The sequence below is a fragment of the Dendrobates tinctorius genome, unplaced genomic scaffold (genome assembly GCF_039654945.1).
Source record: "Dendrobates tinctorius isolate UK_male_01 unplaced genomic scaffold, ASM3965494v1 ptg000104l, whole genome shotgun sequence".
Lineage (NCBI taxonomy): Eukaryota > Metazoa > Chordata > Amphibia > Anura > Dendrobatidae > Dendrobates > Dendrobates tinctorius.
Window position 1 is genome coordinate 11941214 of NW_027361772.1, and position 24681 is coordinate 11965894.

The 24681-nt window shown below is 43.4% G+C and overlaps 1 protein-coding gene across 2 annotated transcripts; it reads left to right on the forward strand.

The window, feature by feature from the left end:
* The first annotated feature begins 325 nt into the window (after positions 1–325).
* TGFBR3L (transforming growth factor beta receptor 3 like) lies at positions 326–23167 on the forward strand. 2 transcript variants are annotated; one of them, XM_073588753.1, is made up of 8 exons: positions 326–429; positions 7920–8059; positions 9541–9669; positions 10714–11019; positions 15648–15786; positions 16798–16830; positions 22846–22956; positions 23030–23167. In XM_073588753.1, the coding sequence occupies exons 1-8, from the start codon at positions 384–386 to the stop codon at positions 23050–23052; spliced, it is 927 nt and encodes a 308-aa protein (XP_073444854.1). In that variant the 5' UTR covers positions 326–383; the 3' UTR covers positions 23053–23167. The 2 variants fall into 2 exon arrangements, with proteins under 2 accessions (XP_073444854.1, XP_073444855.1); XM_073588754.1 differs by lacking the exon at positions 326–429 and adding an exon at positions 1494–1645.
* Positions 23168–24681: the final 1514 nt, after the last annotated feature.

A 24681-nucleotide genomic window follows, 5' to 3' on the forward strand; every position in this document is an offset into this window, starting at 1 on the left:
AAAGACTTTATAGATTAAACCCCTTTGGCACCGCTCGGAGATTTCTGTTTTACTACAATCGTAACACAAGATTCTAAACAAAGATCTGTTGAAATAGACACCATTGTTCATTTCAGTAACAGAAATCTCTGAGGAGTACCAAAGGAGTTGGGGCACTTTATAGAGACTCCTGGAAATCGGTAAGAGTCCCGAATTAAAGACTGTGCTTTTTACATATCAGAAGATATATTTAACCAGAGACCTGGAAAGATGTGATATCAAAAAGATTCAAGAGTCTATTTCCAATCGTCAACATTTAAACTTCTTCAAGATTCTGTTGGTTTTTTTGTGTTTTTTGTTTTTTTTCCCAGAGAAATATTTTTCCTTCCAGAGGAGCAGCACCGATGCATTTTCTCCTCATCATGTTCTTGTGTGTCGGGTTGGCAAAAGGTATGTTTTTATTTATTGCAATATATGTGTGTGGATACAGATGTAGCAGAACGGAATATAACAGCGGCTAATTAAAATTCCTCAAGGAGAGTGTTGGACTACTAAATGGCATTAGGCTAAGTTCATCATTTTTAATCTATTAGTTTCTTGCTTATGCAAGGTTTGGGAGATTCCCACCCCTCTCTTGTGAGACATGCACATAAAGAGCCGTCTTACACAGCGTGCCCATATCAGGCAGCCCCTTTCTGAATCCTGCTCATATAGGTACTGTTCACATGATCAGGTTTTAAATACATTAGATAGGACTGCTCCGAGATGGGTATACCGTGACGTTGGTGGAGCGGCTTAGTATACATTTTTTGCAAAAAAACACATCAACTAAATACCCTGTTTTTGTTATCTTTTTACTAGGACTTGCTGTTTACTGTTATATATATTTTTTACAACCGAGTATTTTTGCACGTTTGTTATACTGTGTTTTTTCTGTGTTTCAGTCTTTGGGTGGTGTGAACACTGTCCTACCGACTTGTTCACTTTTGTACATGTCACATGTGTTTTATATCACATCATATTTTAGCCTAGTTCCTCCCAAGTGCCAGAAAAGTAATAGGCAACCCCTTTACATAGCAAATTCAGCATTGCTATATCTGTACCTCTTGTGGTTGGTACCAAACTTAGTTCTGCTTCCCTGTCTCTTTTTCCTGTAAATAATATAGGTACAGATCGCCTACATTTTCTATCTTTGCAAATGATTGATATATACAGGGGTGGGCTGGGCCGGGTGGCAGAGAGCCATTTGCCCCCCGGGCCGGTTAAATATCAACACAGTTCAGGGACGTCCGCCTGCCCCGAAGCATGTACTATAAAGACCTGGCTGCGGCAGTTCGGGTGAGCGGACGGCCTCACACACCTGACAGCCAGGTGGCAGGACTCACTGCAGGCTGAGACCGTGTTGCTATGGCACCCGGGATTGGATGAGCCAGCTGGGGTTCAGACAGGGTTCCGAGGCGTGTCATGTACAGCGTGCTACGTAAGCACGCCTCTGAACCCTCCGGAGCTGAGGCTGAGCGCTGTGAGGACAGGCAACAGCACGCGAGAGGCTGGCGGTCTGGCCGCCATTAGAGTGTGCCACTCCACGAGTGAGAGCGAGTTAAGTTAGAACTTGGGGCGGTCACTGTGGGAGCACCATAATCACTACACCCCTGTCCTCGCTAATGTAAGTTAATCTCATTGATTTTTACTGCTACTTTTTGCACGCTTTGAACGGCAGCTTTTTTGCACTGTATGCGCTTTTATTGGCAGTAATTTATTATGTTAGTCATATATTTATACGGGGCTGAAGTTGGTTTCTTATTCGTCAGTTTCTTATACTGCAATTTTTTTTTTTACAGTTTTAACAACAAAAAATAAACATCACAATAATAACATACAATGCAGCGAGGAGCCCTGATGGGAATACACTAGAAAACAGCCACAAAATTATATAACTGGCACAAAAATGGGCATCAAAGTGGGCACCGAAGGGCAATAATGAAAGGGTTAAATGACATTGGGCCACTGATATCACACTGCAGGCATATAGAACAGGGAGCCCCACATCAAAACCAGGTCTCTCCAGCCTGGCCCAAATGGGTTCTGGGCATCAGATTTGGCATCAAAGTGGACAAACAGCCCATTTTCACAGATTTGAATGAGTGATGTTTTTAAGGGGTTAAATGACTTATTCAAATCTGTGAAAATGGGCTGTTTGCCCACTCTGATGCCCAGAACTCATTTGTCTAGGCTGGAGGGTCCTGGGTTTGATGCAGGGCATCACTATCCGTGTATTCTTAGTGTGAGATCAGTGGAACAAAATCATTTAACCCCTTAAAAACACCAGTTACTTATTCAAATGGATAAAATTGACTGCCCACTTTGATGCCAGTTCTGATGCCCAGAACCCATTTGGGCCAGGCTGGAAAGACCTGGTTTTGATGTGGGACCCTGTTCTATATGTCTGCAGTGTGAGATCAGTGGCCCAAAGGTCATTTAACCCTTTCATTAATGCCCTTCGGTGCCCACTTTGATGCCTATTTTGTGCCAGTTTTATAATTTTTGTAGCTGTTTTTGTGTATTCACATCAGGGCACCTCGCTGCATTGTATGTTATTATTGTGATGCTTATTTTTTGTTGTTAAACATGTAAAAAACAGAAAGGAAAAAATTGTCGAATAAGAGACTGACGAATAAGAAACCAACTTCAGCCTCGTTATATTTATGGACATGTGGTAGAACCTGAGTTGGGCATTATACATGTGTTTAATAAAATATTTGTTTATGGTACTTATACTCTTCTTTTTTTTTTTTTTGGTGTTTTCGCCGTGTACAGTATATTGTGCGTGTGTGTTATACACAGGTAGTATATACATACAATCATAGAATCATAGAATGGTAGAGTTGGAAGGGACCTCCTGGGCCATCTGGTCCAACCCCCTGCTCAAAGCAGGATTCGCTAAATCATCCCAGACAGATGTCTGTCCAGCCTCTGTTTGAAGACTTCTATTGAAGGAGAACATAGTGCAGTATACACAGGGTTCAGTATACACAGTGTATACTGCACCCTGTATATAGTACCTGTATATACTGCACCCTGTATATAGTACCTGTATATACTGCAGCCTGTATGTAGTAAATAAACTAATACGGGATTATGAAAAAAATGGCACTGGCACTCCACTGATAACTTGGATAAGAAGAGGAGAGCTGCTGGTGATATGACAGGGTCTGTGTATCTTCCTGTCTGAGAGTGTAGCAAAGAATATATATGTCCTGGTACAAAGAAAGAAGGTGGCACTCACCAATCTTCAAAATTGAAACGTTATTTCATGACGGTTAAAACATCTTCGGCGGGAGAACGAGGGAAAGGAGTATGCAGGTGACGACGGCCGTTTCGCGCTGTTGCGCTTCTACGGGTCAACAGGTCAAAGGAAATGACAGAAGGAAGAAATACCTGAGCATAGGTACACTCCTCCCCCAAAAACCCTGAGTGAAACAACAATTAAATACATATAACTAACAAGATTACATTCAAATTATATATATGTGCAAAATAAAAGACTTGATATAAAAACAAAAAGAGCATAACAGGGGAACTATAAAAAAAATAGACATATCAATCTTATCATTGAATCCGGTGGACACATATGCCGTGCAGGACGCTTGGCATTTGCCACAGAACACCAGGATTGGGAAATTCGCCACTGGCGCCCTGTGCTCTTCACAGATGAATGCAGGTTCACATGGAGCACGTGACAGAGTCTGGAGATGCCGTGGAGAGCGATCTGCTGCCTGCAACATCCTTCAGCATGACCGGTTTGGCAGTGGGTCAGTAATGTTGTGGGGTGGCATTTCTTTGGACGGCCGCACAGCCCTCCATGTGCTCGCCAGAGGTAGCCTGACTGCCATTAGGTACCGAGATGAGATCCTCAGACCCCTTGTGAGATCATATGCTGGTGCAGTTGGCCCCGGGTTCCTCCTAATGCAGGACAATGCCAGACCTCATGTGGCTGGAGTGTGTCAGCAGTTCCTGCAAGATGAAGGCATTGAAGCTATGGACTGGCCCGCCCGTTCCCCAGACCTGAATCCGATTGAGCACATCTGGGACATCATGTCTCGCTCCATCCAACAACATCACGTTGCACCACAGACTGTCCAGGAGTTGGCGGATGGATATACACTAGTCTCAGTGTATCTTATGTGTTGCATACAGCAGAGTCTCAGTATATCCTATGTGATGAATAGAGTTCCTTGAAAAACTATTCATACCATGTGAACTTTTCCACATTTTTTCACGTTACATCCACAAAATTAAATGAATTTAATTGAGATTTTATGTGATATACCAATGCAAAGTAGCAAGTATTTGTGAAGTGTAAAGGAAATAATGCATGGGTTTTAAATATTTTAAAAATATACATCTGAAAATTGTGACATGCTTATGTATTCAATCCCTTCTGAGTCAATACTTTGTAGGAACATCTTTCACTGCAATTACTGCTGCAGTCTATTGGGGTCTGTCTCTACCAGCTTTGCACATCTAAAGGTGATATTTCTGCCCCTTCTTCTTTGCACACTTGCTTTAGCTCAGTGAGATTGGATGGAGGCGTCTGAGATCAGCAATTTACAAGTCTTGCCACAGATTCTGAATGGGATTTAGGTCTGGACTGTGACTGGACCATTCACACACATGAATATTCTTTGGCCTAAACTTAGAGCTTTGGTCTTGTAGCTCTGGCAGTATGTTAAGGGTTGGTGTCCTGCTGGAAGGTGAACCTACGCCCCAGTCTCAAGTCTTTTGCAGCCTCTAACAGGTTTTCCTCCAGGATTGCCCCATATTTAGCTCCTTCCACCTTCACATCAACTATGACCAGCTTCCCTGTCCCTGCTGAAGAAAAGCATCCCCACAGCATGATGCTGCCACCACCTTGTATTATGGTGGGGATGGTGTTTTCAGGGTGAGGTGCATTGCTAGTTTTCCAACATAAATGGAGGGCACCACTAGATGAAAAGGGATCACCCTGTCTATTCACTTTTGGTCTTTTGTCGCTCTGTATTTTTTTGCCACACACCAGCACTGCATTACATTCAGTCACACAGGTTTATCGGTAGGCTTTCTCTTAAATTTGGCATTTAGGGAGGACTTAAGTCTTATCAAATGTATTTGTCCTTTTCAAATGTATAACTTTTTACTTGGTTTTATGTGCATGTCCTTTGGTTACGTGTTAGATAAATATTTATCTAATATTTGATGATGATCCCTTTTCTTGCATACTTCTTTTTTCTCTTTTTTTAAACATTGTTAGTTTTCTTCCACACATAGCATTTTGCATTTAGCCCAAAAATTTCTACTTTGATCTCAGCTGACCATAGCATGTTCTTCCACATGCTCGCTGTGTCTCCTACATGGGTTTGCAAACTGTACACAGGACTTCTTATGACTTGATTTAAAAAAAAATTGCTTTCTTCTTGCAAATTTTCCATAAAGGCCAGGCATGTGGCGGGTATGGCTAATAGTTTGTCCTGTGGACAGATTCTGCCACCTGAGCTGTAGATCTCTGCAGCTCCTCCAGATTGGCTTGACTGCTTCTCTATTTAGTGCTCTCCTTGCTTGGGATGTGTGTGCCGGTGGATGGCCATGTCTTGGTAGGTTTGCAATTGTGCAATACGCCTTCCATTTTTGCATGAATAATTAAACAGTGCTCCGTGAGATGTTCAGAGCTTTGGCTATTTTTTAAATAGCCTAAACCTGCTTTACTGAACTTTATCCCTGACCTGTCTGGTGTGTTCCTTGGTTTTCATGATGCTCTTTGACCTCTAATATTCTCAAACACACTACTGAGGCCTTCACAGAACATCTGTAATTATACTAAGAATAAATTACATGCACGTGGTCTCAATTTACTAATTGTGACTTGTGAAGGGCAAATTGGTCACTCGGAATTTTATTTAGGGGTATCAGACTACAGGTCAGAGCCAGCATCAACACCTAGCGCATCAGGGTAAGTGCCAGGGCCCTGATCAAAGGGTGTTGGGCCACTTGCCATTGGGGACATCGGTACTTGACGGGTCCTGTGAGTTAGGGGAAGGGGGTGACTGGTGTCAGTGTCAGCACCATGTTATTCCCCCACACCCCGCATTGTACTTTTGACTGTTCCGGCATCCTGGATACTGATATAGTTGAAAACAATGATAGGAGATGTCGAGCAGTGCTTTTTCAGTTATGTATGGATCATTATATTGGGGCCTGTTATACTGTATGGAACATTATATGATGCCCATTATATTGTGTGTAGCACAATATATGGGTCCCATTATACTGTACGGAGCATGAAATGGGGCCAATTATACTATATGTAGAATTATATGGGACCCATTATACGTTATGGAACATTAAATGGGACCGATTATTCTGTATTGAGCAATATATGGTGCCCATAATACTGTATAGAGATCTTTGCCGTGTCCACAATATTTAAAGGGGCCCACAAAAACCTGGAGCCGGCCCTTCTATAGGGGGTTGAATACAAATGCAAGTCACAATTATCAGATTTTTTTTTTTTTAAATAGTTAGAAAACCTTGTATCATTTCCTTTACACTTCACAATTACTTACTACTTTGTGTTGGTGTTCACATAAAATCCCAATAAAAACACATTTAAGGTTTTGAGTGACACGTGAAAAAATGTGGAAACGTTCACAAGCCGTTAATACTTTTTCAAGACACTCTACATTTATGTTATCCTGTATTGGATTTATTGTACCCTGTATAGTTAGTTTGCCATTAGTTGAGTTACTAAAGCTCAGGTAGTAGTAAGCCTGTTTGCTAGGTAATCTCTGCAACTACTCTATACAGATGCCATTCAGTCACTGACAGCTTGATCTTCCATGCATCTGTGCAGAGTAAACTGTCAAAGTTTCGGGGCATGTTTACAGCCGCAACTCATAGTGTAGTGAGCGGTGACTGAAAGCTAGCAGCTTCCAGGAGGAAATATGTTCATTTTCTCCCTGTAGCTGAACTTTCAGTTAGGCGGTTGGGCAGCATTGTAAAGCAGATTACCTTTATAGCTACAGGAAAATGGCATTTTCCAAGGTGACAGTCCAATATCACTGTCTCTCCCTGTAAATAATGTAGGCACATAAAGTACTGCGTTTGTGCCTTTTACATTGAATATTATTGGCACAGATAGTACTGCACCACTTCTCTTTCCCTTTAAATGATGTAAACACAGAACATATTGGATTACTGTCTCTCCCTGCAATGACTTAGGCACAGATACAACATCATCACTCTTCTCCAAGTAAATGATGTAGGCACAGAAGGTGCTGCCTTCATGCCTTTTACATTGAATATTATTGGCACAGTTAGTACTACCTTTCTGCTCTGTGAAAATTACATCAGAGCTCTGCATTGGAGGTATGCATTAGGAGTATTTCCTGACATATGCCTCAGACTTGTAAACCAAAATTAATTAATATGTTTAGTATATATACCATCAGACGTTCTGGCACTGCAGACCAAAGAGGGGATGTGTGATGGGTATATGGGCATGGGACTATGGGATGGAGGATGTGTGATGGGTATATGGGCACTCGACTATGGGATGGAGGATGTGTGATGGGTATATGGGCACTCGACTATGGGATGGAGGATATGTATGATGGGTATATGGGCACGGGACTATGGGATCGTGGATATGTATGATGGGTATATGGGCACGGGCCTATGGGATCGTGGATATGTATGATGGGTATATGGGCACGGGCCTATGGGATCGTGGATATGTATGATTGTATGATGAGTATATGGGCACGGGACTATGGGATGGAGGATAATTATAATTTCTTATAACTAACCACAGTTAGTTACTATGCCCGGGCAACGCCGGGCTCTTCAGCTAGTACTTAATATAATTGACAAGGTACATGAATATCACTTGGTCTTCTCTATTTTAGGTCCTCCGCCTTGGCTAAATCTTGAAGTTTCCAGAGCTTTCCGCTCAAATCATCTTTCACAGACTCCATCTCCAGCTCCCATCCCAGTCACATGCCGTTATCCAAATGGCAAAATGGACACCATCTTGAAAGAGCGAGAAGTAAGTGACAGAGCTCTGCCTCATGCATCCTGTGGCCGAAGTTATGGACCGAGGATGGGCCAGCCCTGAGGGACAATCGGTAGATAGTGAGGATTGGCTGCTCAGAGGCCGAGGGGGCAAGACCTGATGATATCTACCCAGACTGAGTGCATGTTCTGGGTTTTAAGAGGAGCAAATGGACAATGCAACTTAATAATTGGAGGATAAGCCAACACATTGGTAGCGTAGAGTATCCACCTTTTCCTAGGAGTGTCATTAGGGTAGTGCCTTGGGTAACTTGTTTTTATTGGTGTAAAAACGTGTTGCTAAGAAGTATTTACCATGTTGCTGTATTGCAGGATGTCCCCAAGTATTGTAGTTCACCTATGTGTCAGCAGACCTCAGATAGACGGGGGCAGAGCAAGACCAAGACCCGAAGGTGTCAACACTGGCCAGTGGAAGCTGTGCTTCATTCATTCGAGGCTCATTCTTAGGACATCTTGGTCCTCTGCTGTACCACGTGACCCACACTCTGACTTTCTAACTTGTCCAGCCCTTTCGCTGAGGACACAGTGTGCACTGGACCTCCACTCCATTCATTGTTTATAGGACTGCCGGAAATGGCAAAGTACATTCTGCAAAAAGTAGTGGTCTAGCAGCTCAGTATATTTATTTAGCCACTGGTCAGACCTTGACTAATAGCAACCCCAAAAGAATCACCTAGGGAGGGCAGACTGTGCGGAGGGACGTCTTACAGAGACCCATACTGTCACAGTTGTTATGGGCAGAAACAAAGTTTGGATACAAGCTGACCTTTGGGGAATTCGTGGCACACCTCTTGGTCTTTTGAGCCACGTTGAGACAGGAACGGACCCAGACAGAAGGCCCTTGTGCAATAACAATTTATGGGCCATTTGCAGTCCACTAATTCATCGTAATGCAAATGTCCTCCTACTTTGAGGTGGATATGGTCCCTTACCACTTGGGATCTTATGTGGCTGCACACGTCTGTGTCCACCCCTGCCCAAAGCTTCTTCAGTTGAGGTATTTCAGCTTTAAGCAATAACCACCAAACGTATTGTGCCACTTTCAGTGGACTGTAACCATTAAGAGTGCTGCGCGTCTGTGAGAAGAAAAATCCAGCTTTTTGATTGATAAAGTAGGTCTGTGATATTCCATTGACATTCCTACCCTTCCTTTAAAAACTTACACTATGAATCAGACTGACCAAACCCCCAATTTGCCTGATTAATAGATTTATTTTATAATATATTGGCATGGGACTAATATTTGTTGGATTTATATCTAATGGATTTTTACTGTATTTTTGGTAGGTTTTTTGGGGCAGAGTACCACCACCCCTCTATAAACAGCGTCAGAATAATGCCATTTTTTAAAATTTTACTGTAATTAGGTCCAAATCCTTTGCATCATAATTTCATAATTAAATTAATTTTCATCAATTTGTATATTGAGCATTTTTTTGTTATCCATCACTCTAGGTCCCGTGTACATCAGAGGACAACGTTCTGGACTCTGTGGTTGTCCAGTTGGTGGTCCGGGGTCCAGACAAGCAGTGTGAACATGGCATCATGTGCAGCATGAAAGTAGGAAGCAAGTTACAAATTGAGGTCAGGTCACTCGTATGATCTCTTATATCAAAATTCCCCATAGTAAAACAGAAACATCAAAACACAGTGCAAGAAGTGTTGTCATAGGGATATTGGAGTGAAGATGATGAAGACATCTGAGCTTAAATGATAAATTTGCACTTTTATATCTGTGCACCCCATCATTTTTTAAAATGTATGATGCTGTGATGCACTTGGCATTTTCTTGTGATATAATGGATTGTTAAAGTGTAAGTATGAAAAATATTTTGATTTCATATCCCAAACTCTGCTGATTAATTGGATTCCATATCTTTGCCGAAGACAAAGATTTATGTTTCTGCCATGGAGCTCCACATTCTCTTTTTTGTTCCCCTCACCCAGCCACAGTATTATATAATGAAATTCTGTCTGACTGTCGCCACCACTAGGGGGAGCTCATTTATATATAGTGAAGCCTCTTTCGGGGCAACCATTCAAAATTGCATGAAAAAAGTGGGTTGTTTAAAAAAAAAAAAAAAAGAAAGAAAAAACATGGCCAATGTGTATAACTGATGGTAGAGATGAAATTCTATATCTGTAACTCAAGTTTTGGATTAGGAGAGTTTGCAGTGTGTACAGCTTCTTTTAAGGGGATTTTCTCAACAGCATCAACGGTTAAAATTAAAAACGAACGAACTTTGCAATTTACCGCTTATTAATAACAGTCTCCGTTCTCAAGGACGGATGGATGTTTAATTGTATAGCTTGCTTCTCATTGCCTAGGTTACCCGCCACCTCTGCCATCTATCAATGGTGTCCAGTGCAGCACTTCCAAGCTTTTTGCTACGGAGCTTGTAAGTGCTGATCAGTGACCCTGTTCGCCTCCAATTCTGCCGAGGCAAACTGACTCTGACCTGGCCGCTGTTCTAAACTGTCAATCATCAGGAGCGCACCAGCCCCCAGCAAGCAGGAAGCCAGGGGAGTAGTGTGCTCCTGAAGCGCTATGTCGAGGCAACCCCTTTAAGATTAATAATAAATCCATCTTCTGTAATATTAAATATTTCCTCCATTACTTACTCGTAGGTGTCTCTCTCCGCTGCTCCGCCATCTCTCGGTCTATCTTTGGCTCTGTGTGCTCTGTCTCCATCTTCAGATGCTAATAACTATTCCCATACCTTGCTTGTCGTGAACGGCTGCCCAGCTGATGTGGGTGTGTCCTTAACAATGGTCCCACCCCTGCCTTGCACCAGCGCCTTAATGACGAAGGCCTTCGGCTTTCAACTCGCCCCTTTCTACAACAACTCTATACAATTCCTGCACTGCAGGGTCCATTTGTGCTATAGGGAGGCATCGTGCAGAGGTCGTGCGGGATCCCGAAATATTCCAGAGGTGAGTGAGTCTACAGGATCCCTTCTAGTTTTGTAGATGTGCTTGAAGATACTTATAGGGATGACCCGAAACTAACATTGGTTTTAATCCTAAATGTCTATTTCATTTAATTATAATGCAATCTCCTTTCTAACATACACTAAAGAGCAAAAGGGTCACAATGCTTTGAACTTTTGACTTTCAGGCTCTGTATCTCACCATCCACTACTGGCTATCTCATACATAAATTTGACTAGCAACTATTTAGCATGTCATTAGTTATGCAGATTCTCATCACGTCACTGCATGCTTTCAATATGGCAGGCCCATGCTGGGCATGCTCTCGATCAGATTCAAGCATGTCTCTACCGAAATCTGATTCGAAAGTGTCTCTGCAAGTACACAATGGTCAAGTCAAGTCATAAGTGTCTGGGGCCGAGATTTACTAGCACAGTTTAGGTTACAGTCTCGCTCCCGGTCTCTTTCAGGCAGCACACGCACGGTACTCACGATCCTGAAGTATATGGCTCCTGGCTTTATGTCGGTCACTGGGCACACACTGCCTGTCTCTCTCTGGTCCCCGCGGTTGGCGACAGCGGTTGCTGGTGTGTGTGAGGCTGGTGCTCCCCGGACGGAGCACTCCTCTCTTTCGCTGCTGCAACACCCGGCTCAGCTCTACTCTGTGTGCACGGTTCCTTCTATATGGCCCATCGCCACACCGCTACTCTCTGGTGGGGGAAGCAGAGCGCGCTGCTCACCGCTCTGCCTGCTGCTCCCCGCCAGCTCCAGACTGCCCTGCTTCACGCACTTTTTCTTTTATGTCCCTGACGCTCCCCGCCCTTCTCCGTCCTCGTTAAGGTCCTCCTCACTCAGGCTTCCCTCAAACAGCAGGGGAAGGTCCGCACAACTCAGGCTTCACCCCGGGAACAGAGGATGCAGCCCTTCCAGTTCCGGACCCGGCCTACAGGTACCCGCGTCCAGTCCAACTCCCTACATCGTCACCATTTCTCAGGCCACCAGAATTGTGTAACATGAGTCTCACGGTGCTTGCATAGACATCTATGATCTCACTATTATGAAGCATACGAGCCTCCTCCACTGATGTTTGTCGCGCCACAACTGATCGACCTTGTGATGAGCCGACTTATTGACTCGGATATTTTGCCTGGATGTCCACCTTTTGGCTTTTGAATGGATGGACGGACTTCATTTCGTATTCTTCCAAATGTCATGGCACTCACATAATGCAATTTGCCAATTTTCTTGGCCGATAGACCGCTATCGATGAGCTGGATGATGCGGTTTCTCTTTTCTTGGGAAATCTTCATGGTTGCTCCTCGAACCAGTGACCTTTCGCTTGGGAATAAACAGAATACACTGCGCTATTAGGGAATGTGAGAACAGGTTGTGTTTTGTAATATTCAGGAAGAAAAAGATTTCTCCATCACCAGGAACAAAACAGTAACAATGCAATGAACCAACAAGAATCTGCATAACTAACCAAATCCTAAATAGCTGCAAGTCAAATTTATGTAAGAGATAGCCAAGATAATGGTCTATGAAATGATAGTGCCTCATGTGCGAAGCAGTAGTGGATGGTGAGATGCGGAGCGTGAAAGTCAAAAGTTCAAAACTTTGCTCATCAGTGTATTTTTAATTAAAAAGTCCCTACTGCTCCCTCTCTAATCTAACTGCTTTTTTTTTCTATTTTTTATTTTTTTTTTAACCTTTTTCCGTTTTGATGCCTCTTTGTTTGAGAATTTCCACTGCATGCTGGGATACTTAATTGAGACCTCAATAGAGGGCAGAGGCTGCCCCTTCCCTGAAGCAAAGTGTCTTCATTGCTAGAGATGGGCGAACCCGAACAGGAAAGTTCAGCGTCCATACCGAACACCTACTGTTCGAACACGGACTTCACCAGGAAGCCTGTGTTAGGTCATGTGCACACATAGAGTATTTGCTGAGTTTTTTACCCCAGTATTTGTAAGCCAAAAACAGGAGTGGATTTGCACCACTTCTGCATTTCTAACCCACTCCTGGTTTTGGCTTACAAATAATGGAGTAAAAAACTAACCAAATGCTCAATGTGTGTATGTGGCATTACTGTTCGGCTTCGGCTGCCCAAACACCGGGTGTTTGTTGCACTGTCATGAGCATGACAGCGTGGCAAACACCATTTCTAATCGGTGGTGAAATCATCTCCCCACTCAAAGAGCCGCTGTTCCCACGCTGTCAAGAGACAGCGTGAGTGCTCAGCTGTGATCAGTGGTATAAAGCTTACCTCCTGGTCACTGCTGTCAGCTGATGGGACTATTGATCCCATCAACCGACACCTGCAGCTGCTAATAACAGTGAGAGCAGGAGTGGCGGATGGAAGTATTCAGCGGCTCCTGCGCTGTAAATAAATAATTACAAAAAAAACGGCATGCGTTCCACTGTATTTTTGCTAACCAGCCAGACAAAACTCACAGCTGGGGGCTGCAACCCTCAGATTCAGCAAGGCTAGTTATCAAGAATAGAGGGGTCCCCACACTGTTTTTTTAATTATTTAAATAAATATTTTAAAAAAATGACGTGGGATCCCCCTCATTTTTGACATCCAGCTTTGCTAAAGAAGACAGCTGGGGGCTGGTAATAATAATAATCTTTATTTATATAGCACCAACATATTCGCTTTACAGTTTATTCTCAGGCTGGTAAGGGACAGTGGCAAGTGGGTGATAGTTGGGGGGGTTGATGTCACCTTTTTGTCAGGTGACATCAAGCCCCGAGGTTAGTAATGGAGAGGTATCAATAAGACGCCCCCCATTACTAACCCCATAGTCACATTGTAAGAAAACAAAGACACCCAGAAAAAAGTCCTTTAATTGAAAGAATGACAGACTCCTTTAGTAATCTTAATTAAACCATACTTACGACCTTGCCTAATTCCACCGAAGCCCTCGATCTTCTGTAATAAAACTAAAATAAAAAACAACAAAATACCATACCTGTCCGTCGTTCTGTCCCAAGCTGTAATCCATGTCTGGGGGATAAACAGTTTTCAACCTGGACGGTGCCAAGATGCGACCGGTCAGGCTGAGAACCACTGGTGACTGAGTGGCTGTGACAGGTGGTGACGTAATTGAGGTTACAATGTGACTATAGGATTAGTAATGGATAGGTGTCTTATAGACGCCTCTTCATTACTAAGTAGTGGGCTTGATGTCACCTGACAATACAAAGATGAAAACACCTCCCCAACTATCACCCCACTTGCCACCGCTACAGGGTAAGTGGGAAGAGACGGGCAAAACGCCAAAATTGGTGCATCTAATAGATGTGCCTTTTCTGGGCGGCTGCTATTTTTAGGCTAGGGGGCAATATCCATGGGTTCTTACCAGCCTGAGAATACCAACCCCCAGCTGTCTGCTTTAGCAAGAATGGTTGTCAAAAATGGGGGGACTCCACTGTGATTTTTCTAATTATTTAAATAATTTAAAAAAACAGCGGGGACTCCTCTGTTCTTGATAACTAGCCTTGCTGAAGCTGACAGCTGAGGGGTGGCAGCCCCCCCGCTGTGAGTTTTGTCTGATTGGTTAGCAAAAATACAGGGGAGCCCATGCTAGTTTTTTTTTTTATTAATTATTTATTTACAGCACAGGAGCGGCTGATGAATACTCCCATCCGCTGCTCCTGCGCTCACTGTAATTAGCGGCAGCAGGTGTCGGATGATGGGATCAGTAGTCCCATCAGCTGACACCAGTGTGACTGGAGGTAAACTTTATACCTTTGATCATAGCTGAGCGTTCACACCGTCTTTTCAAGTGAATGGGGTCCGGGTTCTTGTTCGGGTACTGTTCTGGTACCTAAACCCGAACTTTTTGTAACTGTTTGGCTTTACCCCCCCGACCTGAACATCCAGGTGTCCACCCATCTCTAAGTTGACCTACGTTTTAGGTGCTGAGCTACTCCGTGCTATACTGAGCAGGCGCCTATTGTCAACTCTGACGTATACTTAGTGGATTCTTGTCATTGTACAATGCTCTTTTTTATGCACAGTGACAGTGTGCTCTCTTTCTGACTCTAATGAGAAGTGATGTGCTGGCAATAGCAGCTAACAAAATGAAAAAAATTGGCTTTAGTATTAGTTTTTTTGTTTTGCAGGAAAAGCTGTAGTTTTATTGGTAGCATTTTGGTGCCCATATGATTTAGATTTTTTGTTTAATCTATTTTTGCCATTTCTAATTCTTTTTGCCATTTCAGCGATATTATTATTACAGCGATATCAAATATATACGGCATTTTTTTTTACTTATTTACATTTTACTAATTGAGACCACTTTTTTTTTTTACATAAACTAATTATATATATATACTGTATATATATATATATATATATAATTAGTTTATGTAAAAAAAAAAGAAAAATTTGGGATACTTTTCTTTAAAATATCTTAAAAAAAATAAAAAAAAATAAATGAAATCAAAATTTAAATCACCCCCATAATCCCCAAATAACAAAATGTAAACAAGTAAAAAAAATTACATATTGGTATCACTGCATAAAAAAGTACATATTTGGTACCAATGCATAATTGCCCAAATAAAATAGCAAAATATTAATTAAAAGTTAACTTCACCAGCTTTGTCTCACTCCATCCTTTCAGTGTCACACTACTGAGGACCCCTGCACCCGTATTGGTGCTGCCCCCTTGTTCCTGAGGCCTGAGCTCCAACGCACAGTGACACAACCTCTGCTGGTCACCATTTCTGCTCCCACCCGTCCCCTGGTCCAGTCCAGCACAGGTCAGTAATGCCCATGTCATAGTGGTGGACTGTGGCATTGTGTTCCTAACCCTAAAGACACGAATCACGCTGTGCAGTACATAATAATGTGAATAGTGTCATGCAGTTTTAGACATATCTTGTAATGTATAGAGTTTGATAAGCATCGTTAGTATACTCGGCCTAGTGTGCAGCACGGCTATAGGGAATATAGAGTACACAAGGTAGACACCATAGAATAAGAGAGACTTTGGTAAGCAGTATAAATGTAATATGTTTAACGTATGCAAATGCCATGCATAATGTTTGTAAAGGTATATCTGTCAGCTACAGACAAAGTTTGGGATTAGCCCATGATGGGAGATGAAAGCCCCAGTAAAAGGGACTGCTTTATGATAGCAAGATAAGATAGGGAAGTACAGTAACCAAGGTCAAGTTGCAGTGGTTGAGCATCTATCATTCGGGGCAGTGGGAGGCCTTACTGGGATTCCTTGTGGATATTCCTGCAACGTTGGAGCTCAAGACTCGATACAGGTACTACGCATATTGCCTTATCCTCTGGCGCACAGCGGACGTGGAACCGCGTGAAGAGAGGGTAGCGGATCACGGGTGTATTGCGGAACTGGACAGGAGATACCTAGGGCTGACAGAGCAGTAAAGATAGGGATAGTCCAGGAGGAACGGATAGTGATGCTGAAGATGCACTGTATTAAGGAAACATGAACTAAGAAGCGTTGTGTTACGATGAACTTGAACTGTCCAGTAAACTTTTGCTTGTTGAAATGAACCGGGTGTTCCCCGAGTTATGTGCGGCGGTTCTTGAAGATGGAGAAAGTGGAGGCCTGAGGCCTACAACTGAGTCTGAAGCCTTCCACACCTGACCGCACACCGGGACACGATTTTCCTGTAAAATGCCAGCGCGTGATGGGTCATCAGCTCGTCCATGGCTACCGCCCTCACTCACTGTACAGCCCCCTTATAATAAAAGCATAACTGAAAATGCAGCCCACTCAGTTCTTGTCTCTATTTTAGGTCATAAGAAAGTCCCAGTTTCTGATCATCAAGGTAAGAACGGACGACAAAAGTGGACGTAGTCTGGTCCGAGAATGAACCTGATCACAAAAGAGGGATGGCAAAGCAAATATGTAAAAATATAAACGTTTTGGATTGTTTTAGGGTTATTTCTTAGTGGTTTGAGGGTGGGACTTGTATATCCTGCCATTTAGCACAATTTCCTTGGTGCTACTAGTGCTTAAAAGCCTCATGTAGGGGCATACAAGCCTCATGTAGGGGCCCACGAGCCACATGTAGGTGCCCACAAGCCACATGTAGGGGCATACAAGCCTCATGTAGGAACCCGCGAGCCTCATGTAGGGACCCACGATCCTCATGTAGGGACCCACGAGCCACATGTAGGTGCCCACGAGCCACATGTAGGGGCATACAAGCCTCATGTAGGAACCCGCGAGCCTCATGTAGGGACCCACGATCCTCATGTAGGGACCCACGAGCCTCATGTAGGTGCCCACGAGCCACATGTAGGGGCATACAAGCCTCATGTAGGAACCCGCGAGCCTCATGTAGGGACCCACGATCCTCATGTAGGGACCCACGAGCCTCATGTAGGGGCATACGAGCCACACGTAGGGGCCCACGAGCCACACGTAGGGGCCCACGAGCCTCATGTAGGGGCATACGAGCCTCATGTAGGGGCATTCGAGCCACATGTAGGGGCCCACGAGCCTCATGTAGGGGCATACGAGCCACATGTAGGGGCCCACGAGCCTCATGTAGGGGCCCATAAGCCTCATGTAGAGACCCACGAGCATCATGTAGGGGCCCACGAGCCCCCTGTTGAATCCCATTGGTCTATACAGGGGAAAAAAAGCAAGTGTTTTGTTGGTCAAGGGCCAGTTTGATCAAGGGATCTGTGGACAACAAAACATTCCTCAGACTCCATGTGTTTATTGCACCACAGTCATTTTTTTTTTCCCCCCACCTTTTTTTTTTTTTTTTTTGCCATAGTTTACTTTTTGTCAACTTTGTTGTATTTTTTGCGCCTAAAATCGGCTTGGACAGTTCATTGCAGCAAATCGGATGTGATTTCATGAAAACCCCTGTCCACTGTTCGTCTAAAATCGTTGTTGAACTGTGGGTTTTTTTTTTTTAATCTTTAGACTTTTATGGGAACCTGAAAACCGACAAACTGCATGTAAAAAAAATAAATAAATAAATAAATAAAAACAGTTGTGTTTTTCCTAGCAGAATCAATTCTTTTCTGTAGTAAAAACATGCAAAAGAGCGGCTTCAAATCTGCAAACAAAAAAAAGCATCAATTAAAGAAGAATATGCAGAAAAAACGCAATAATCAGAGAAGATTGTTATTGTGTATTTTGGTGCGAACAGTTGCTGAAAACGTGAAGATAAAAAGTGGCAGAAAATGCAGCGTTTACCCTACCCGGGATACAAAATGTCTAGGTTTTTTTTATTTTTAAATTTTGATATTCAGAAGACAAAAAAAAAACAAAAACAAAAAGCAAATTTGTTTTGAAGTTATGTCTGAAAGGGCATTGGGGCGTATTGATGCACTTGCAACTTCTAGGCTTCACACTATTTTCTACCTAGTAACACCCTCTCCTGGTTGATTGACAGGTCGTTGGTTGCGTACCAGTGCAAACTGCCTGTCAATCAACAAAGTGAGGGAGCTGCAAGTTAGGAAATACAGTGTGGGCCATTTATATGGATACACCTAAATAAAATGGGAATGGTTGGTGACCCAGATCGGCGCGCTGAATTTGCAGAATGGGCAAAGCAAAAATTGGAACAGGACCCTCAGTTTACACAGAACATTATGTTCAGTGATGAGGCAAACTTTTTTGGGTGGGCCATTTATATGGATACATCTAAATAACATGGGAATGATGACAGTTTTCTTGCGTAGGGCGTCTTGCATTGAAATCTGCTGCAATGACCCGGGTACTGCGTTCACCAGACATCAACACAATTTCTACCCGCTCCTCACGTGTTAACCTATGCGACATGTCAATGGCTGTAAACAAAGAGAAACTTGTAAATAACTCATGAAATAATAAAGTTATGTTAACCAAGCACACCGTTGTATTTCTTGTGAAATTCTCAGCAAGTTTGATGCCTCACGTGACTGTTATGAATGAGTCACCGAGGAGGAAAAAACAAAAAGCAAGCTAAGCCCAGAAAACCGGAGAGGTTGGTAACTAGCGGATTGCAGACCACTGATCCTATCCACACAACTAGCAGTAGCCGTGGAGCGTGCCTACGGTGGTCCTAGACGCCTCGTCACGGCCGGAGAACTAAATAAGCCTAAAGAAAGGGAAAATCTAAACTGCCCCCCCAGAGCAGACCCCAAAGCAATAGACAGCCCCCAACATGTATTGTCGGTGAAACAAGATGAAAACACAAACACAGATAGAAAGATAGGCTGAGCAAATGATGGGGCCCTCACGAACTAGAAAGGACAGGAAAGAAAAGCTGCTGTTTGCAATCACGCAAAAAACCCTGCCAAAAAATGTCCAACACGTCTGATAGAAAAAGGCCCTGAAGTCGCTAGACTTCAATTCCCTATATCAGCACTCAGGTATATTCTGAAGACAGAGCAAAAGAGATCAACTGATCAGAGACAAAATGGCAATTCAGCCCAGTCCCAGCCAGGGCTGGCTGAACACAAAAACTAAGTAAACCAGACAAAAACTCATATGAACAATAGCAGAGAAATCTTAGCTTTAAGAAGGCAGGAACCAAACTGGAAACCAGAAGCCACAGTCAGGAGAAATCACCAGCAAGAAACTAGGGAGTCGGCTGCCTTAAATCCAATCAGAACTTCCTGATGTCCAATCACAGTCCTCTTCCTCAGGTGGCCGGTCTCTGCCATTTAGATTAGCTTCATTACCTCCCTTCACCAACAGAGGGAGTCCAGATAGAGAACTCACTACTCCTCTGTCAGCACAGCCAGCTCCATAACCCTCACCAGAAGCCAGAGGCAAACCCGAAAATGAGCTCACAACACGTGACCCTCTTTCCATTAAAAAAAAGTTGGATCCAAAATGGCCGACTTAAAAATGGCCACCATGGGCACCACCCATCTTGAAAAGTCCCCCCCCTTATACTACTGTGCCACAAACAGGAAGTTGATATCACCAACCATTCCCATTTTATTTAGGTGTATCCATATAAATGGCCCAACCTGTACAGTGCGAGGCTGAGAAGCTGTAAGTGCACCGTCACACCCCAATGCACATACAGACACAACTTGCAATATTTTTTTTTTAGCTGATGGATAAGAACTTTGAGGCCATAAATAGATCGACTGGCTTACATTTCTTAAGGGCTAAACAGTCATATAAATAATTTTGTAAACGGGAGACAGTTTCTGACATCTTCTCTTTAAGACGTATTTTAGAGATGTGGCATAACTTGCTGTTAGAAAAACCTTGAGTTACAAAAGAAATCTATATGCAGTGAGCTCCCTCTAGTGGTGGCTGCAGGCAGCAAAAATTTTATGTGTGCGCAAATGAAAAATGGCGAATGACTCTATATAGATGATGCACAAATTTACTCTTAGTGCAGAGTCTAAAGCAGACTTGGGGAAGACATCGGAATCTCATACGTCCATCACCACCCACCATATCTTATTTTGCCTGGAGTGTTCCTTTAAAACCCATTTCACAGTATTGCTTCATTTACCTGTCAGTATTTTTGCATATGAGAAAAAAAAGATTTTTCAGCAGTGCACTGGATCCAATTTTCATCCATTTTTGGTCTTACCCTCAATACGACATCTGTTTTTCTTGAATGAAAAAAAAAAAAAAAAAATCCAGGATTCTCTTACCCAATGAACAGTTAAAAAAAAAAGGATGGCATTAATAGTATACACGATTGGCATGACTCATGAGTGCTGTCCGTTTTTTATGAGCTCGTACACTTGCGTGGATGATTTGGTCTGCAAATTTGATTAAGGGCTTGTTCACACCCCGTATTAATCAGACAAGTGCTATCCAGTGTTTTACTCGGACCAATGTTATACTATGGGGCAGTGCCTATCATTGTTTTTTTTTCTCATACCGATTAAGCATCAGAAAAAAAAAAAATCATAGCGTGTGACAAGACTTGTCCATTCTAGTCTATGGGTGCATAGTAAATCATCGGACTACACTCGGATGACATCTGAGTGCAGTCCAATTATAGTGCCCCGACACAATGCAGAAGATGGAAAGATTTTGCTCTCCATCTTCTCACCTGTGCTATGTTTCTCTGATCCGAGAGGATCGGATCACACAATGCTGACACTTGGCTCAAAGTCTGACAGGATTTGAGATGAATGTCATTTGGATAATCGTACTGTTTTTTTTTTTCTTTAAATGAGAGAATATTCAGCCGCCTAACCGTAGCCTAAAAACAGATATTTGATTAGTGGATAATCTGTCAAAACCATATATGTGAAAAACTGAGGTCTGACGGAGTTCATAAAACTAAATCAAATGGTTTATCTGGGACTAAATTATTTTTTTTTTACTATGAGACAATAAACATACAGGCAGTTAGTTATTATCTACCTGCCTTTTCTAGCGGGCCCCAGCTTGGAGCGGTCACTGACTTTTCCTGTCGGTGATTCAGCTGCTTCAACGTCAACAGAACCGAAAAAAAATGACCAGAAATATAAGTTGTTATGCATACAAAATAGGAGCATGTTCACATTGGCCATTAAACAAAACTAGACAAAACCCAAGACAGAAACAAAGTGAACATATACCTTGCTGTAAGTAAGAGAAAGTAATAGTGCATGTGAACAATATTGGGTACTTGGTAAGCACAGTTTTTGAATAAAAAAAAAAAAACCCACCAAAAACCCCGTAAAAACCATCCCACCAGCGTCAAGGTGCGCCACAATTTGAACGGACCTAACCTCTAGTATTAAAACCTTACCATGTGTCAAAATGACGTCGATGTGAATAAGGGCTCAGCAGGACCGGGTTCCGAATATGGAGACCCAACAAATAAGAAGCTATAAAACGTAATGGCAGGCTCACAGAAAGGGAGGCCACACACTTACCTGGTTTTAATAGTAGAGGTTAGGACCATCCCGATTGTGGTACACCTTGACGCTGGTGGGATGGCGTTTGTATTTTTTTTTTTTTATAAAAAAACTGTGTCTATTATGTACCTTATTTACATGTACTATTGCTTTTACTTACAGCAGGTTATATGCTCATTTTGTTTGTCTTGGGTTTGTCCACGTCATTAGAGCAGATATTGGTGCAGCGTGATGGCTGCTGTCATGCTGATTGACAGCTGGCTTCCCACAGTTATGTAGTGGGTGCTGGCTATCAATCAGCATGACGCTGGCAGTCACACCCCGTCAACAGAACAGAGTGGAAGAGAAGCTGCTGGTCTGTCGACTTGAGACATCAATGGAAGCTGCAAAATCTCCAGCAGGAACGGTCTGTGACTGCTCTTTTTTGGCAGAGATCTGTTCTGTAGTGGCAAGCACAGGTACTTAGCAACTATCTACCTGTTAGTTCTTAGGTCCACAGTGAAAAATTACTACAGTTCTGGATAACACCTTTAGATGCACGAGTGTCAAACGCATCCTCTAAGGCCGGTTTCACATTTGCGACGGCCTGCGCACGGCCGCCAAGCCCCGCCCCTGCCGCGCCTCCACCGGTAGCTCCGCCTCTGGGCGCATGACGCTGCATGCGTCCCCTATCTTTATCACTGAGGACGCAGGCCGTGCGCAGTATGCGTTTGGTGACGTCTGCGTCCTTTTGACGGTTCGCCGACCAGCGCCAAACGCAACCTGTTGCAATTTGGTTGCGCTCGGCGCACTGTCAAAAGGACGCAGGCGCCGCCAAACGCATACTGCGCACGGCCTGCGTCCTCAGTGATAGGGGATGCATGCAGCGTCATGCGCCCGGAGGCGGAGCTACCGGCGGAGGCGCGGCAGGGGGCGGGGCTTAGCGGCGGCCTTGCGCAGGCTGTCGCTGCGCCCTAAAGCGCAAATGTGAAACCGGCCTAATCTGAATTATGCAAGCCTCAATATTCTTACAGAATCTACCGTACACGGGGTCGGAATAGCGGCAGCGGTTGGCGTCACCCTCAGCTCCTTCTTCGTTGGGGTGATATTGACAGCTGGACTGTGGTGTATTCACGGTAGGACAGGTGACTATAATTTCCTTCTGTATATATCCTTCCTGACACTTCCATGTCTGACCATCTTGTGTCTTCTCTGCAGCCCCCATCACTCAGACCTCGTGAGGACGTCAGTAGGACTTCTAGCAATGAACACAGTGACTGGATTTGGTTCCCTGTAGTGATCCTGCAATGCTCCTGCCCTTGTAGCTATAGAATAAAGCAGATCGTCTATTTCAGAGCACCTGGAACCTGAGGGTTTTTTTTTTTTTAATTATTGAAAAAAAAAAAAGTCCGAAACTACAAAGAATTAAAAAAATTAAATGGCGTAGTGATGGCTAATGACCTCACTGACCCAGATGTCCGGCATGCCATATGACCTTGCCATAATCTTTGGCAGCATACAGAGCCAAACCACAAGATCCTTCTAGTTATCGCGAGACGTTATAGGTCAGAATGAAAACAGCGCCATTAACTAATTGCAGCGGCATTGTCATGAGATCGCTAGAAATTGGCATAAATTACAGCTCAAATCTACATCTGATCATAGATTACAATAATACTCTGACATCACAAAGGGGTGCCTGTGTCTGACCATACAGGGACATGGTCTGTACATACCACACCTCCTGGGCAGGGGAGGATGTTAAAGAGGAATCGCAGCTGATTTTTTTTCTGTGAGGTAAAACATTTTTTCTGTGAGGTAAAACATTGTTTTTAAAAAAGCAGGAAAATGTTTTACCTCGCAGAAATCAGCATCCGTGATCCCATGCTGTCCTACGCTCTTTTGCTACAGTATGTGCCGACCATGTTCCCGTCTGGTCAGACACAGCTATTACACAGCACACAGAAGGGCATATTTCTAAGATTATCTCAGCACAGGAACATTTCTATTTAACACAGCCAATAGTGGAACTTATTATTCCATGATCTATTTATTACAATCTACTTTGCTTATGGGAAAACCCCTTTAAGGCAGGAGAATGGGGTTCTCATTGCATTTCACAAGGTATCGCTGTGACAAGCAAGTCGAAAAAAATCAAACTGATGTCAACCTTTTTTAACTTGCCTGCCGCGATGTTAACCTGCAGGTCGCAGTGCAATTCCATTCACCTGCATTATTGCGTGATATCACAGCGGCATGGAGTGATTTTTGGCCACATGGACTACGTCGAAGTCAAGGCTGCTATATAGTCACAGCCTTATTGTTATGGCAGATGGACCATCTGCTGCTGTATCATAAGTCACGCGTGACAGAAACAGGGATTTTTGTGATAACTCACCGTAAAATCCTTTTCTCCGAGACGCTCATTGAGGGACACAGGACTGTGGGTGTATGCTACTGCCGCCAGGAGGCTGACACTAAGTGAATGAAAAAAGTTAGCTCCTCCTCCGCCGTATACACTCTCGCCTCGATTGCAGGTGAAACCAGTTTTGTGCAAAAGCAGTAGGAGATAAAAAAGACAATCAACCTTAATGCAGGTAACATGTCTAGAAAACCCACCTACTATCAAAAATACATATTAGTAACCAAAAAAAAAGAGCCAATTGGCTAACAGGGTGGGTACTGTGTCCCCCAATGAGAATATTGGAGAAAAGGATTTTACGGTGAGTACTCACAAATATCCCGGTTTCTCCTTCGACTCATTGGGGGACACAGGACTGTGGGAGGTCCTAAAGCAGTCCCTGGGTGGGAAGTTGACTCACCGGTCTAAGCTACATGCACCTCCTGTCTAAAGGTGCGCCACCGCTGCC

What these genes read in the sequence shown, in the direction of transcription:
- TGFBR3L (XM_073588753.1), top strand. Translation starts at nt 384, where the DNA reads ATGCATTTTCTCCTCATCATGTTCTTGTGTGTCGGGTTGGCAAAAG. An exon ending in CCATCTTGAAAGAGCGAGAA is followed by an intron (nt 8,060 to 9,540) that starts GTAAGTGACAGA and finishes CCATCACTCTAG; the next exon opens with GTCCCGTGTACATCAGAGGA. An exon ending in CCTGGTCCAGTCCAGCACAG is followed by an intron (nt 15,787 to 16,797) that starts GTCAGTAATGCC and finishes TCTCTATTTTAG; the next exon opens with GTCATAAGAAAGTCCCAGTT.